The 17,542-nt window shown below is 49.8% G+C and overlaps 1 protein-coding gene across 5 annotated transcripts in view; it reads right to left on the bottom strand.

The window, feature by feature from the left end:
• Positions 1 to 1,169: 1,169 nt before the first annotated feature.
• Positions 1,170 to 17,542, bottom strand: part of PRMT2 (protein arginine methyltransferase 2) — a 45,532-nt gene continuing 29,159 nt past the window's right edge. For 2 of the 5 annotated variants that reach the window (XM_061424263.1, XM_061424248.1), the window contains exons 5-11: positions 15,360 to 15,521; positions 14,292 to 14,456; positions 6,823 to 6,998; positions 4,847 to 4,976; positions 3,897 to 4,033; positions 2,388 to 2,559; positions 1,170 to 1,739 (exon numbers count right to left, since the gene is read on the bottom strand). In XM_061424263.1, the coding sequence (XP_061280247.1) occupies positions 1,707 to 1,739; positions 2,388 to 2,559; positions 3,897 to 4,033; positions 4,847 to 4,976; positions 6,823 to 6,998; positions 14,292 to 14,456; positions 15,360 to 15,521 (975 nt within the window). In that variant the 3' untranslated portion in view covers positions 1,170 to 1,706. Of the gene's footprint in view, positions 1,740 to 2,387; positions 2,560 to 3,896; positions 4,034 to 4,846; positions 4,977 to 5,074; positions 5,173 to 6,822; positions 6,999 to 12,738; positions 14,207 to 14,291; positions 14,457 to 15,359; positions 15,522 to 17,542 lie in introns of those variants that run through there. The other 3 variants (XM_061424254.1, XM_061424272.1, XM_061424278.1) reach the window with 3 other exon arrangements.

Genomic DNA, 17,542 nt, shown 5'->3' with positions numbered 1-17,542 from the left:
TGCAAGAACATGTAAAGTAAGAATGGCCCAGAATTTCCTAAGACTGACAAACAATATCAGCTCACAGATTCAAGGAGCTCCAAGAAACAATGTACTAAAACAGCTGAAACCAAAGACAAAGCGCAAATATTAAAGCAGGAAGAAAAAGGCATCAACCATTGGATTTAACAGCACAGACTGGCTCAGCTGCAAACATCATTCTCCTTCAAAGAAAGGGAAGAGTGACCCCCAGCGGCGACTCAGGGTCACCAGGGCTGCCACTGCTACCACCCACCGCCCCCAATCCCCGCGCCCCAACCCCCTGCCCAGGTGAGGTAAGGCTGCTTCCCCTTCACAGGGCAGGAACGAGGGGTATCTCTCTGGTTTCATTGGAATGACGCAGCCCAAGGTCTCGGGGGTGGCATTGTCAAAGCGAGTTGATTGGGTGGCTGGAGCAGAAGGGTTACTGCCACCCGGTGGGCCTGGAAGGCAGAGCATCAAACCAGAGGATTCCTGTCCAGCCTTACGAGCTGATGGAACTCACTCTGCTGTGTCTGGACGTGCCTGGGACCCCTCACTGTCTGACTGCTCCCAACCTCCCATCAGAACAGCAGTGTCTGTCTTGCCCCCATCCTATCACTGTGTTTAAGAAGGACAGACTTGTGTGATTCCATGGGTCACAGCACAATAGGCCTTTTGCCTCTGGACCTCTGGGCATGAAATACATTCGTGGGGCTCCATCCTCATGATGGAATCATCCTAACACCACCTTACTGGGGATTCGTTTTCAACACAGGAGCTTCGTGAGGACATAAAACATTCAGCCGACAGCAAGTTCACAATGTACAATCCCATTCACACAATGTTGGAAGCCAGGCTAAAGTCTCTGGTCACAGAAGCCGGCATCACCCTTAGCGGTGGTTGGGGGTAAGAGGGGCACTGGGGGCCGCCAGCGTGCTGAAGGGTCTTGGCCTGAGGGCTGGTTACACATGTGCCTACTTTGTGAAACTTCATCCATCTGTATACTCATGACTTGTGCAATTTGGGGTATATAATTTATATTTCAATAAAAAGTTAACTAAAAATCAAAATCACACACACCAAAAAAGGTTATAAAGCAATGCACATAATGTGACCCGTGCTTCTGAAAAAATAACGTTATGTGCACAGAAACAGGATATACACCGCCATTCATTTATTAAAAAATATTTATTGAGCATGTCCTATGTGCCGACCCATAACTTATCTGGAAGACGTCTCTACAAGCGGACTACCCCATGCAGAGCCCCACAACGTGCATCACACCTCCAGCTCTTGCGACGATCTGGGACCCCACGTCCGTGAGCTGAGCGATGAGCCAAGGGCGGGAAGGACAGACGCACACACGATGCATGACAGCCACCTTCAGAGCACAGGGTGGACACTCATATCCCGTGAGCTCAGGACTGGCCTGGCTGAGGGAGTGGGCCACCAACTAACCACAGTGGACGCTGGAAACACAGCCCAGGTTTCAGGACAGGCAGGGCAGTGACAATGGTGACGGTGGGCCCCCGGCGCCGGGCGTATGGGGAGGACCCTGAAGCCCCGAGCCCGTGCGTGTGGGAGTCACCACCCCAACCTGGAGTAAGTCCATGGCTTTCCCAGGACACGCATCCGTCCAGGAGTGACTCCTCAGAGTCACGTATGTCCCCCAAGATGCAGTGGACATCCCCCACAGAGCTGCTCTGTCATCTCCAGATGGGAAAGACTTTCTCCCCAACCTGAGAAAGACAGAGGAAATGAAAACAAACCAATCAGACAGCAAATCACGTCAGTTTCATTAACATGCAGTATTTCCTAATAATAATTTAATATTGGACAAGAGGCTGGCATTCAGGTGAAGGCTTTTCTTTTAATGACAAGCATTTCAACTTTCAGCATAAAGCCAAGCACAAAATGGTCTGCTTGATTATTCTCTCTCCTGCATGAACCTGAGTAAGGAAGAGGATTCTCAGTGGCCTCTGTGAGCCACGAGCCACAAGGCCCCGCCAGCCATGCTCACTGCAGCCTCAAACTGCAGCCTCAGCCAGGACATGGCTCCACCACACATCCACGGCGGCCATGGCAAGGCACACGCTGTGAGCAAGGCCGCGCTTGGCCCAGCCCTCGGCTCTCTCTGCACCCTGAGTCTCCTGGTCTCTGTTCTCACTGACCAGCCGAGTCTCACAGGGAGAACTTAGCTTCCTGCACCTCTGCTTCCTGTGAACAGGAGGGTCCGCCTCCTGCCATGAGGATTAGAAAAATAACCCAGACCAGCTCCGGCACAGAGTCTGCTGGGGTGGGAACAGGCACCCACCACTGTGACCACCACAGACCCGCCACCTTCGGGACAGCATCAGAGCACAAGACTCTAGAGCTACATATCTTACTTTCTGCAACGTAGGGTCTTGTGCAGAAGTGATGGACCAGCTCAGGGTGACAGACATGTGTCGCCTCCACACGGGGTTCCTCTGCAACACCACTGCGCCCGTGACCATGTCTCCCACGAGGACGGGGACGGGCTCATCCATCATGAACAGCACCTGCTTCCAGTGGGTGGTGCTGCAAGACAGGCCGTGGGGCCATCTAAGCCTGCCCCCTCTGGGGAGGCCATGGGACCCCCCACACCTCCGCCCCGGGATCAGACGGCTGCACAGGACCCAGGTGGGGTCACAACCTGAGTGGGGAGGTGGGTGGATGCAGCTGTTGGATGCTGCTCAGATTCCCTGGTACCTGAGGTAGACAAGCCACAAGGGCGTGTGGCCAGACACAGGTCCTGGCCCCTCTCTGGGTCAACCCAGCCTCCATGAGCTGGCACAGCAGCGCCTACCCAAAGCCAGTGACCCTGAACTGTGACTCCCACAGTCCTAGTTGGTGCAGTTAGAGAGAGATTCACACTCATGAAATCGTGCCCAAAAGAAGTCATTACTTCTCTGAATTTGGCTGAGTGTGAGCAAGACAAGTGCAGCACTGGGCAAGCAGGGACACCCCAAACTCTGCAAGTTCTATGGCTCGGACACACGAGTGCCTGGTGTGGGCCCAGGCACACCCAGCACTAAGGGTCTCTGTGGCCTCTTGCTCTTCTGTCACATTCTCTCTGATGCAAAGGCACCCCACCTCAGCCACAGTGGTGGTATCCTTTCCGCAGCCCACATGTCCCCTCATCCCCATCCCCATACCACCTGAGTGTGGACGATCCCCACCCAACGCTCGAGTGGGAAATGTCAGGCATACCCGGTTCACCGGTCTGGGAGGAGGCCCGGCTGGAGTCCACTCTGGCCATTCAGGTCCTTCTCCTGCTCAACGTTCACAGAGGATGCCCAGGTCCTCCCCGGCCCAAAGGCCACAGTGGGGTCTGACCCAGGCGGCCACCACCCTCCCTGAGGCTGTGTCACTTCTGCCAACCACACGGTGCAGACAAGTAGCAGGGTCATGTGGAGGGGAGTGGAGTCCCCACGTGAAGGCAGTGCTCCAGGGGCTGCTGCGTCTAGCCCCACAGACAGACAACACAAGCTTGCATCCCCACACGCAGGGGCAGGCGTGCAACTCTGAAATGTTACTACATGAAAATCGTATCTCAGGAAACATCCGCCTTCTCCAAGAGTCAGAGGAAAAGCCCCTGCCACTGAGCTGCAGCAGCAGTGGGGCCACGGAGAGAAGGTGGAGGCTGACCATCCAGGGCATCAGGGGCTCCCCTACCTGTGCAGGGGCCAAGGCGACCCGGACTCACCTCCGCACACAGCCCTGCCCAGCACCCACGCACCACCCACATGCCTGGCCTCGCGCTCGGCCGGGTCTGGAGAGATTTGGGTCCACTTCTGACATGTCTAGCTCTTTACATTCGTGACTCTGTCAGGCCTCCTCTGTGACCCACGGTGGGGATGGGGTGGCACACTCACGGGTGCAGCGGGCCAGTGCTCAGCACCAGCTGTGGCTCGTCCTCCTCCAGGTTCTGAAACTGGACGCTGAACCAGGCTGTGAATCCATGCAGCATGCCTGCCTTCTGTATATCAAAGTGAAGCTCCCCTTTCATCATCTGTGTTCAAGGCAACGGGTGAGAAGTGGGTGCAGGCCCTGGGTGCACGGGACCCATGGGCTGTGGCCACCTCCACGTGGCCATCCGAGACCTACAACACCACCCCAGGCAGCCATACTGCCTACTTCAGTAGCTACGACACAAATCCGTAGCTTGCTAATTTAGCCGAACATGTCAAAAACCCAGAGAAAGGAAACGTTACAACTTGCAACTTAAATGCTGCAGACAAGCAACTTAAATGCTGCAGACAATCAGAAAGGTCTGGAGCAGTCTAGGTCTCATTGTCCTGATTTTCTGTCCCCAAATCTAAGCAGGACACTTTCTCAATTCTCTGCATAAACAGGAAATTCCAGATTGAGTCTCTATGATCCCAAAATGAATTGAAGCCTCAGGTTTAGTCTGCACATGGTTTTGTATCGTAAGCTCCATAAGAGGGTCCTTCCGCTTTGGAGGGACCCCTTAAAACGGGGTTGTCCAGAATCCACACATGCCACCTCATGGCCACAAATGGTAAGTAAGAGAATTTTAAGAATTTTGTCATCAGTGGGAGATAAAAAACTTAGGAAAAAATTTTAATCCAAATCCTATCATGACACATAATTTATCCATATTTGAACAAGCTGAGAATATGAAACATAAATCTAAAAATAACTGAAGATGTTAAAGAGGTTAGCTATAAAGAAAATAACCAAAAAATACTAAAAACAAAATCAGAATAGATTAAAAAGAATGTGGGAAAATCAAGAGCAACACATCTAACTCATTTACTTGAATGATTACGTGGGGAAGGAAGGAAGGGTCATGTCTGCTCACCTCAAGGTCGGCGACCTGCACGGTTCTCATGTCCAACTGTAATATGGTGCATGGCTCAGAGAGACAGTCGTCTGGTTTCAAAATGTGGTTATACTTGGGCTTCGAAAAAAACTCCTTAATTGCTAAAGATCTGGGGGGAAGAAGTAAGTGCTCAGCATCTGAGATGACGTAGCCCCCATCTCAGGCTGTCTCGCTCCCTCCTGTGTGTTAGCAGGAATCCTAACTCACTGTCTGCAGCCCCGAGAGCAAAAGGCAGGGCCAAGGAGGCTGGCTCTGGTGGGCAGTGGCCGAGAATGGGAGCCACAGGCACATCCTTCTGTGTCCCACTGACACACCCGGAGGACACGGAAGCCACGGGAAATTAAATTTCAGTGAATGGTGCGAGAGAACGTCTCCTCCAAGGGGCCAACCAACGTCCCTGGGAAATGCACGGCCACAGTCCTCCCACGCCCAGTTCACAGTGCCCTGTTCCAGACACTGCAGGCCCTGCTCAGAGCTTCCTCTGCCCTCCCTGGTCACTTTACCAGACATTAACACCAGGCAACACAAGAAGCCCCCTGCCCTTTCCAGACCTTCCCTCGCTCCCGCCACATCAGTCCTGCACGAACCACAGAGCCTCTGTCGGAGACTCCCCTCTCCACCCACTTTCGGATTTGGGTTGAGAATACGACGATTCAACACATGAGGGAAGATTCCATACCTCTACACCGATATTTTTTTCTTTTTTTTTTGCTGCTGCTGCTGCTGCTAAGTCGCTTCAGTCGTGTCCAACTCTGTGCGACCCCATAGATGGCAGCCCACCAGGCTCCCCTGTCCCTGGGATTCTCCAGGCAAGAACACTGGAGTGGGTTGCCATTTCCTTCTCCAATGCATGAAAGTGAAAAGTGAAAGTGAAGGCGCTCAGTCGTGTCCGACTCTAGTGACCCCATGGACTGCAGCCCACCAGGCTTCTCCATCCATGGGATTTTCCAAGCAAAACTACTGGAGTGGGGTGCCATTGCCTTCTCCGCTTGTTTTTTGAGTTTTTAATAAAAAACAGAAAGGCCCAGAGGCCCCCATCTTACTGCCAAGCCCTACCTGGTCATCTGGTAGGTGAGCAGCCATCTCTGATGAGGGGCCCTTCCCTGGCCCCAGGACAACTGCGAGGCCTCCCCTCCTGCCTCCTGGCACCCTCGGAGGGGAGGCAGCCACATACACACATCATCCTTCTCGAGGAGGAAATGCAAGAAACAGGAGGCCCTTGTGAGGAGACCTTTTGTGATAAAACCTGAAGCTCTGCCACAGGCATGACCGTAAGTCAGGAACCAGGAGAGCCACCACAAATTCTGGGGCACTGCTTTCTGTGACAAAGGCCAGCAGAGACTCCACTAACACATTTTCCGACCCTTATTAAACACTCTTGGCTCTTAATGGGATCATCTGTCTGTTTTAATGGCCCACATTACCTTATGTTTCCTATCATGTTTGAGGTCTTATAAACAGGCCATTTCAATTCTGTTATCAGCTTAAAGGCCGGTAAGGCAATAGACAGACTTCTCAGTCATGTGAACAAACTGAAGTCCCAGCAATGAGGGTTTTCTAGCCCTGCGGCCTGTGCCCCTGCAGGCACGGGAACCTGACGCTTGCCTGAGGGCACTCACTGAGGTTCGGGTCTGGCCTGGGGTTTGGTCCCACAGGCCGGGAGCCCCACGCTTGCCTGAGGGCACTCACTGAGGTTCGCGTCTGGCCTGGGGTTTGGTCCCACAGGCCGGGAGCCTGATGCCCACCTGAGGGCACTCACTGAGGTTAGGGTCTGGCCTGGGGTTCGGTCCCACAGGCCGGGAGCCCCACGCTTGCCTGAGGGCACTCACTGAGGTTCGGGTCTGGCCTGGGGTTCGGTCCCACAGGCCGGGAGCCCCACGCTCACCTGAGGGCACTCACTGAGGATAGGGTCTGGCTTAGGGTTCGTGCCCTGGAGGCCAGGAGCCCACACTCACTTGAGAGGGCTGAGGTCGAACTCATAGGCATTGTCCCAGAAGAGCACCTTGCTCCGGTAGTCCTTGTCAGCGCTGCAGGGCACCAGGTGCAGGGCGGCTGTGGTCGGCCAGATGACCCCATCCTCCTTCAGCCAGGCGTCCCGGGCATACAAGATGGACTCGATCATGAACTCAAACTGCGTGGAGGGAGGCATATAGGAGACACAGTGACTGAGATGGCGTCTGCTCCCACCGCCCTGCCCCCGCCATGGCACTCATATCCCGGGGACCGTCACAGACAGGACGAGCCGCCAGCTCACCGGAGGGCTTCTCTTACACCATCACCACAGTGGTCACCGAGTTCAGTCACAGCCTGGGTTTAAGCCCACTGGCCCACACCACTCCTCAGAACTGGGCACGGCCAACGGTCAGGGAACTTGCCCTCTCGCCCACCCTGCCCACCCAGGAGACAGCTGTCACCGCAAGTGTTTTGGGGTCTTAACTCTCAAACAGTATCACTCTGGTCTGAGGTATTCTCAGAACTTTCACCACCCTTTAGGTTGACTGAAGTCACTTCTCAAAAATGTGAAACAGCAAAGCAGGAGTGCCACAGAGGTCATGTGACCCTCATGTCAAAAGCAGCAAGAGCCCCAGGAGCCCTCAGGGGTCATGTGACCCTCATGTCAAAAGCAGCAAGAGCCCCAGGAGCCCCTCGGGGGTGCTGAATTCTGAGGATTCTTCACATGTCAGGGTGCACATGTGAGCTGCAAATATTTTCTCCTGGTTGGCCTTTTTTCATTTTCTTAACATTGTCTTTTACAGAGCAGACTTTTTAATTTTGATGAAGTCCAATTTATCAACTTTTCCTTTAATAGAGTATGCTTTTGGAGTCAAAAAACCCTTTGACTAATCATGAACATTTTCTATGATTTCTTCCAAAAGTTTTACAGTTTTATATTTAAGCAACTAGATATAATCAATTTTGAGTTCATTGTTCAAGATGAGGTATGAGGCTTAAAGTTGAAGCTTTTTTTGGTTTATGGATGGCCAACTCTTCCAATATAATTTGTTGAAAAGACTATCTTTTCTTCATTAAATTAACTCTGTTCCCCTGTTAAGAATCAGCTGACCACATTTGTAGGAATCTACTATCCATTCTGTTCCACTGGCTTACATGTCCCATTAAATTAACTCTGTTCCTCTGTTAGGAATCAGCTGACCACATTTGCAGGAATCTACTATCCATTCTGTTCACTGGCTTACATGTCTATCACTTCACCAGGTTCACAGTCTTGACCACCACAGCTTTATACTAAAGTCAGGTAGTATAGTTCTTCCAATTTCGTTCTTCTTTTAAAAAGTGTGGCATTTTCCTGGTGGTTATGTGGCTAAGACTCTGCGTTCCTAATGCAGGGGGCCCAGGTTCCATCCCTGGTCAGGGAAATAAAATCCTACATGCCATGACAAAGATCCCCAACTAAGATCTGACACAGCCAAATAAATATCTTTTTTAAACTGTATCAGCTATTCTAGCCTGCCTGTGCTCAGTCATGTCTGACTCTTTGTGCTCCTATGGACTACAGCCTGCCAGGCTCATCTGTCCATGAGATTTTCCAGGCAATAATACTGGAGTAGATTGCCATTTTCTTCTCCAGGGCTAGTTTATTTACACTGCACATAAATTTTACAATAAGCTTATCTGTATCTACAAAAAAAATCCTGCTTGAATTTTTATTGGAATTGTATTAAATCTACAGATGAACCTGGAGAGAAGGGGCATCCTTACGAGGCCGTCTCCAGCTCATGAACGATGCGTGTGGGTCAGCATCACGTGGAGTCAGCATCCGAAACTTGAACATGTTTTCCCAAGTGTCATCATTCTGGAGCCACTGTAACTAGTCGTGAACAGTGCTAGTGTATAAACATGTGACTGCCTTTTGAATGCTGACTCTGTGCTCCATGATCGTCTTAAACTTGCTCACTAGTCTAGGAAAGTTTTTGGGAGATTCCTTGGCATTTTCTACAAAAGCAATCACACTGTCTGAGAACAGGGTTTATTCCTGTGCCTTCGTTCTGTTTAGCTCCCATTTCTTCCTTCTCTCTTGCAATGGTTAGATTTCCCAGGACAATGTTGAGTAGGAACAGGGGAGCACCCCTTCCTGCTTCATTCCTGCCCTGGGGGAAGTGGCCATTCTGTCCTAACAAGTAAAAAGCTGAAATGAAAAGTCAACAACTCTTCTGAAGTCCATTAAGAGAAACTAGGTCACAGAGTAAACGGCTACCTTCAAATCGGAAAAACTGAGAGGCCCGTAAGATGGTCCCTGACGTACGATGGTTCAGCTTCATGACAGGGCAATAGGTATTCAGTAAAAACTATGCTTCGAATTTTGATCTTTTCTCAGCTAGTGATACGCAGTGCAACACCCACATGCCACACAGGCCAAGCGCCCATCAGCCATGCGATCATGAGCGTGAACAGTCCACACACTGACAGCCTCTCCCTTTCAGGACAGTATTCAGTCGACTACATGAGACATTCAGCACTCGTTTTCAACAAGCTTTGGTTATGATTTTGCCCAACCATAGGCAAGTGGGAGTGCCCTGAGCACGTCTAAGACAATGAGGCTCAGCTGTGACGTTCAAGAGCTGAGCTGCGTTACGTGCGTTTTGGATCTCAGTATTTTCAACTTAGGACAGGTTTGTCAGGACGCAGCCTCACTGTAAGTCAAGGAAGGGCTGCACAGGGAATCGCAACTCACCAGAGCAGAAACATCCCTGGAACCAGGGCCAGGCAGGGAGCTGAACCGAGGCTGACAGGCTGCTGGGGCTCCGTGTGGACAGCTGAGGCCAAGACTCCAGGCAGGCCCCATCACGGGGTCCCCACAGTAAATACCAGAGGAAAGTCCCAGTGCTTCTCACAAGCTCAAAAGAAACCATTGGAAATACGCCAGAGTATTCTGTTCTTCTTAACAGGGTCTGCCATCAGGAGAGACTACTTAACAGAGCCTAATCAGCTGGGGAAAGAATACTATCCAATTCGAGCACCCTCCAGTGATCCTGTCCCACCTAAAAGGGGAAAAAACTTGAGAAGCACCTGTGGGGTTCACAGTCCAGAGGCCCAGGATCACTCAACACTGAGACCCCAGAGCAACCCCCTCCATATCTCTACAGGCCTGTTTACACAGACCCTTTATCCAGTCATCACACCTGGCTATCAGGAAAAAAAGACATATGAACAGTTACAAGAGCCACAGCAAACCTTAGAACCAGATTCAGCCTCAGTGAAAGTGTTAGTCACTCAGCTGTGTTAGACTACTTGTGACCCCATGGACTGCAGCCCCCTAGGCTCCTCTGTCCATGGAATTCTTCAGGCAAGAATACTGGAGTGGGTTGTCATTCCCTTCTCCAGGGGATCTTACCAACCCAGGTCTCCTGCATTGCAAGCAGATTCTTTACCACTGAGCCACAAAGGAAGACACAGTAGGCAACTGTAATTATCAACTTAACAACTATGATTAATATGCTAAGGGCTCCAATGGACAACGCAGACAGCATGCAAAACAGATGGGCAATGTAAACAGAGAAAAGGAAATTCTCAGAAAGAACCAAAAATAAATGCTCAAGAGCAAAACAATTTAACAGAAGTGGAGGATGCCTTTGATGGGCTTGTTAGTAAGGACTCTCAGCTGAGCAACAAGCCTGAGCTTGAGGAAATGAAAACAGAAACTGCCAAAGCTGAAAAGCAAAATAAAACAGGCTGAAAAAGGGAACACATTGAAGGGCTACAGAACACAAAAGGTGTAACAGACACAGAACAAGAATATCAAGAGAAGAATGAGAGGCGGGAAGAGAAGAAACAGTTGAAAAAATGACTGAGAATTTCCCCAAATTAATGTCAACTCCATTCACGGATCACAGCCTTGTCGTGGTGAAGGGGCTTGTGTAACTCAATGAAGCTATGAGCCATGCCATGCAGGGCCACCCAAGAAGGATGGGTCATAGTGGAAAGTTCTGACAAAACGTGGTCCACCGGAGGAGGGGACAGAAAACCACTGCGGTATTAGAACCTCACGTGGTGTCTTACATGGTTCACACCATTTGCTGAACCCAGGGTAGGTAAGGCACGAGCAGGGAGGTTGGAAGAAAACTTGAGGCACCGTAGGGACTGCAGACATGTGTTTATTCTCTGATGGCGGGTGCAGTGGCAAAGGGGGATTTCTCAGGTGGGGCTTATATATGTTTCCAGAACAAAAGTGGTCCATGACCAAGCAGTACAACATGATGTGCATGCACAGTGCTGTGAGTGACCTCCACTGTTACAAAAGCATGTATTTACAAAACGTGGGACGCAGGACCCTGACCACGCCATCCTGGCTAATTTGCTCTTTCCCTACATATGGTTAGAACCTTATGTAGGACAACTGACTGGTTCAAAATTGGGAAAGGAGTACGACAAGGCTGTATATTGTCACCCTGTTTATTTAACTTATATGCAGAGTACATCATGCAAAATGCTGGCCTGGATGACTCAAAAGCTGGAATCAAGACTGTTGGGAGAAATATCAACAACCTCAGAGATACAGATACCACTCTAATGGTAGAAAGAGAAGAAGAACTAAAGAGTCTCTTGATGTGGGTGAAAGAGGAGAGTGAAAAACCTGGCTTAAAACTCAACATTCAAAAAACTAAGATCATGGCATCTGGTCTGATTACTTCATGGCAAATAGAAGAGGAAAAAGTGGAAACAGTGACAGACTTTATTTTCTTGGGTTGCAAAATCACTGGGGACAGTGAGTGCAGTCATGAAATGAAAAGATGCTTACTCCATGGAAGATAAGCTATGACCAACCTAGACAGCATATTAAAAAGCAGAGACATTACTTTGCCAACAAAAGTCTAAACAGTCAAAGCTATTGTTTTTCCAGTAGTCAAGTATGGATGCGAGAGTTGGATTTTAAAGAAGGCAGAGCGCCAAAGAATTGATGCTTTTGAACTCTGGTGTTGGAGAAGACTCTTGAGAGTCCCTTGGACTGCAAGGAAATCAAACCTGAATATTCTTTGGAAGGATTGTTGCTGAAGCTGAAGCTCCAGTATGTTGGCCACCTGATGTGAAGAGCCAACTCACTGGAAAAGACCCTGATGCTGGGAAAGATTGAAGGCAGGAGGAGAAGGGGACGACAGAGGATGAGATGGTTGGATGGCACCACCGACTTATTGGACATGAGTTTGACCAAACTCGGGGAGATGTGATGGGAAGCCTGGCATGCTGCAGTCCACGGGGTCACAAAGAGTTGGACACGACTGAGCGAGTGAACAACAACAATGTCAAACACAAGTCCACAGATGCAGGCGTGAAGAGCACACCAAGCAGGATAAATGTGTGGTTGGAGGGTGGGGGGCGAAGTATGAAGAGGCATGTCATCTTCCAACTATAGAGACTCAAAAGATAAAGTCCTGAGAGAGGCCGGGGGAAAAACACCTACCTACTGAGGAACAAAGATAAAATTTCACCTGAATTCTCAGAAACCCTGAAAGCAAGAAGAGAGTGGAGTGAAATATTTAACGTATTTCTTGATTTTCTGTTGTGTGTGTTTTTTTTTAAGCCACCCTGTGCTGCATGTAGGATCTTAGTTCCCTGACCAGGGATTGAACCTGGGCCCCAGCATGGGGAGCACAGTGCCTTAACCACTGGACTGTCAGGGAAGTCCTTGTGATTAAGGATCTTTGATGTTACTACTGCAAAAGGATTAGAACTCGCTGAAGGCTCAGATGATGGTTAGCATTTTTAGGCAATAATGTGTATTTTAATTAATATATGTACATTGTTATTTTAGATATAATGCTTATTGCACACCCCACAGTATAGGGTAAACATAACTTTCTATGCACTGGGAAACCAAAGTACTTGTGTGACTTGCTTTACTGCAATACGTGCTTTATCATGGTGGTCTGGATACAAACCTGCACTATCTCTGAGGTCTGCCTGTAGATCAAACGCAGATCTACATAAAGAAAGGAAAGCACTAAAAGAGAAATAAGTGAAGATAAAACTAGAACTTTTGTTTTTCCCATTCTTAATTAATCTAACAATTTAATCTAACAAATCTAACAATGTGTCCAAAATAACAGCAACACAGTACCTGACCATGTATGTGTATTTATGCTTACATGTAACAAAATGAATAAAAATGCTCACACAAGGGACTGAATTATTTTGTTCTCATAAAGAACTCACACTACCCATGAATCATCACAGTGTTAGATGAAAACAGACGTGAATCCGCTGTAAGTATATATTGGAAACTGTTGTTCTCTGTGTCCAGTCATGACCGACTCTGCAACCCACCACGGACTGTAGGATTTCCCAGGCCACAAGACTGGAGTGGGTTGCCATTTCCTTCTCCAGGGGATCTTCCCACCCCAGGGACTGAACCTGGGTCTCCTGCACAGCAGGTGGATTCTTTATCACTGAGCCACCAGGGAAGCCCTTGGAAACTGTAGGGCAACCAATTAAAAAAAAGGAAAACAGAAGAAGTATAACTGATACGCTAAGAAAGGAGAGAAAACGGAGTCATATAAAACGCTCAATTAAAACATCAAAAGGCAGAATACCTAAGTACATATGGAAAATATTAAGAGATCTGAAAAGAGAAATAGGCACAATACAATTATTGTAGGGGACTTTAATACCCCATTTTCAACAATAGATAAATCATCCAGACAGAAATCTTAAGGCTCAGTGTCATTTGCTGTCACTTTCCCAAATCTCTGCAATCTGTAAGAAGTGAGGACCAACATTCTTATTGTTCTTATTAGTTAGTTCCTTACTATTTAAAACAAACTTCTTGCTGGAAACTCCAGTGGTGTCCCCCTCCCCTTCATCCATACGTCACTTCTCTGGGTTTTTACAGAGACTAAACTTCAGACCACATTTCACTGTAACATCTTAGGTCCCAGAAAGGGGGTGGGCCGAGGGGCCGAGGAGACACACACCTGCAGGCCCGGCTCCCACTCACCTCTCACCTGCCCTTGGAGCACAGAGAGCTAGGGAGCTCAGAAACCACTGCGCAGGCTGGGTGGGCAAACCAGCAACCTCTCCACCCCAACCCAGGTGAGACTGGGGAGGGAACCTGGGAGAGCCTGGGCTTCAGGCTGGCACCAGTGCAGACCAGGGGGGCTACAGAGAGGGGGCAGATCAGCCGGGGGGAGACAGGCTCTGCTAGCACGGAAAACACCGCCTAACATCACGCACTGGATATTCGCAGGTTCTCGAAGAGAACAGAAATTTATGTAAATCACTCACCAGAAAGATACATTCACTCTTAGATTTCCCATAAAGGCATTTTTTTTTTAATCCATTAAAAATTCAAGCCAATGTTCATACAAGAAATCACTGACATGTCACCTTAGGAAAAAGTTAAAATTAATCACCATGTACGAATATTCCAGAGCCCAAAGCAGCCACTCCAGCATTCCCCACGGCCCCTTACCAGCAAGCAGGTGCCCATCCACTCAGACACCAGCACGTCCACCTTCTCTGGCAGCACCACGTCTTCCACCTTCTGCTGAAACACGGTGATGATATCAGCAAAGCCATTCTGCACGACCAGCTGCCCCGTGTGCTGGGCCATCTCACTGGCCTCCACCGCAAACACCTACATGACAGAAACACCATCCACGTGTGCCTCAGCCCCACACCACAGCCAGCTGCCCACTCTCCCCGAGCCCAAGTCACCAGCAAAGTCAGGACCAGCATCAGAGAGAGGCAGGCAGCGTGCTGGACAGCGGCCAGTGGATGGCCACCCCGTCCCCCTGATGGAGCCCCGGGAGGACCTGCCTCTCTCCCTGACTCCACCTTCTGCCAAAAGGCAGACACAGGGCTGCGTGCAGGTGGACAGAGCCTCTGCACCCACGGGGGCTGCCCACCCCAGGGGTCCCGGGTCAGGCCCAGTGGCCTAGCTCCCATATACACAGCAACAATCCGTAACCGACACAGGAGACTCCTGGCCCTCAAATGACAACAGTCAGACTTTGAGGCCACCAGCAGCTAGTTACCAATCGAGGATCTAAGAAGTCCTGAATGCTACGTCTGGGTTCTGGCAGGATCGGGACTTGGGCAGTCACTGCGCTGCAGCTCCACTTGTGAGCCTCATCCACCTGCCTCGGGGCCACTGAGAGGGGCACCTCTGCTCGGCTCAGACAGGCCTTAAATGGCAGAGGACCAGAGCCCAGCAGGAGTCCCAGAGAGTGGTCCACCCTGACCCTGGCAGGGTCACATTTGGGGCGGGAGGACACCAGGACACCAGGATAGCAGTCTACACAAGCTGCCCAGCCCTGACACGTGGATACACGTGTTTCTAACGTAACTGAAGCAGACATTTCACAAAAACATCCCACCGGTTTCACCTCACTGCCCTGCCCTATTCCACTCCGTGCTGCCTGCGACTCATCAGACCCACAGCAAGGCCTGTTGCGGGCTCAGCCTTCAGAAACACGCTGCCCTTTTCACTAAGCAGTGGAGGCACCACCAGGACCCTGCTCAGAAGCTCCCTACTTACGGCTCTGGGCTGAGCATAGTGTGCACAGAAGAGGCTGATGATCCCAGTCCCACAGCCGACGTCCAGAATCACTTTGTCTTTCAGGGATTCTTTATTCTGCAGGATAACGCTATGGTACTTAGTTGTTCGTGGCTGGTCTGCCAACATCTCCAAGTGAAGTTTCTAGATGAAATACGCATGAAGGAAGGATCACTGCCTGTCATTAGCACTACGCTACCCTCTGACTTTGGACAATCAGAGCCTGACCTGACCCCCATAAAGCCCCACACCACCCCGTGCCTAAAAAAACGTGCAAAAATCAGAAGACCAAAAAAATGCCAACAGATACAAACAAGAGTAGACAGTGAAGGAATGAGGTAGAAGCTTCTGGAACCCTTCCCATGCAGGGCGGTGCACCTCTCCAAGAGTCAGGAGAGCAAGGAAGCAGGTGTGGACCCAGAGGTGGACACGGGAGAAGCGGCCACATGCCTGACCTGACACAACGTGGCCAAGATCCGCCACGAGAGAATGGACGAGACTGGGAGGGGCTGCGGGAGGTGACGGCACTCCACGGGAATCGAACGCATCCCCAAGGAGGCAGAGCAGGGCTCCTCCACACAGTTCAGGAAGCCACAGAGGGGGCACCCCCAGCACCGTCCCCACACACCCGCCAAGGAGACCCAGCCCAACAACCACTTGGAGGGTAGGGGTGTGGCGACAGGGGCCTGGCAACCCAGACCAGGTCAGCGCCAACAGGAGCCTGTGTGGGCCTCGTGAGCCCATGGCTCCTCAGGGACAGACAGACAGAGGGATACCACCAAAGTGGACTAAGTTGAGACCCAGATGTCCTGCCTGCAGGTCAGAACCAGGATATGGAACCCATGGAAGAGGTGTGGTTACATTCACCTCAGATACAATACACTTCAGAGCAAACAGCATCAGGTCATGGCATGGACAGCAGACGACTGAGGATGGGGGTGGTGGGAAGCCCCCACATCAACACAAGAACCACTGCAGCCAGAGAACATAGGAATGCTAAAGGTTCCTGTGCCTCCACAACAGAGCTTCAAAACGCACAAAGCAAAAGCCAGGAGAAATGCAACAAGAAACACAAATTCACCACTACAGAGATTTCCATAGCCTTCTCTCAGTAACTGACAAGTAGAAAATCCTAAGAGACACAGATGTAAACAACAGTGTCAGCTAACTTAATCCAACAGACTTGAACAGCACTTTCCCGACTATTTACAGTAAGACACAAAAACATCTACAGATTCACCTAGAAAGGTACACAACCATGTACGATCAAAACCTCAAAACTTAAAGAGACGTAACACAAGGGTTAAGAAACGAGGAGAGTCGGCGTATCACCACAAAGATGTCACTCCTCCCTAAATTCACACACACTGTCCATAAAACCAGTGGGGTAGGGGCAAAGGCGGAGCACAACAAAACAGTAATAAAATTAGTTTCAAAAAATAAACACTTCAGGCCATGAAAATGCTAAAAAGGTAAATCAAAACCGAGATACATGTTTTTTTGCCTTTAAGATGGGAAATCTTTTTTCAGCTGGCAGCTTTTTCTGTGAAGACCTGTAGCAAAGGCACCCTCTGTGCCGCCGGGAGGCGTACACTCAGCCGACCTTCCAGGCGGGTGGCTTGGCTTGATCCACCCCAGAAAAACTCATACACACATCCCCCTCAAACCCACCCAGTGGGAATCTAGCAAAGAGGAGGAGGATTCAAGGAGGAGGACATCCACTACAGCATCACTTAGCATGACGAAAAGCAAACATGATCCTTTCAAAATCAACACACTGGAGCTACTGAAAAGAAGAGACTTCCAAAGCAGTACAGCTATGTGAGAAAGGTGCTAACAGCGTATGGGGACTACTCCTTTTCCATAAATTTAAAAAAATAAAACAGATGCAGCTTAGACTTAGACTATCTACACTGCTGTTGGGAGAAATCTCACAGAAGAGACAGACCTCATCTTCTCATTAACTCTTTCTTACTAGACGGAAACCTCTAAGCATGTACACAGTGGCAGATTTTCTTTTCTTAGGCTCCAAAATCAGTGTGGATGGTGACAGCAACCATGAAATGAGAAGACGCTTCCTTCTTGTAAGGAAAGCAATGACAAACCTAGACAGTATATTAAAACGCAGACACCCCTTTGCTAACAAAGGTCCAAATAGTCATGTA

This window comes from Bos javanicus, chromosome 1 (genome assembly GCF_032452875.1).
Source record: "Bos javanicus breed banteng chromosome 1, ARS-OSU_banteng_1.0, whole genome shotgun sequence".
Taxonomy (NCBI): domain Eukaryota; kingdom Metazoa; phylum Chordata; class Mammalia; order Artiodactyla; family Bovidae; genus Bos; species Bos javanicus.
This window is presented reverse-complemented; position numbering and strand designations above follow the sequence as displayed.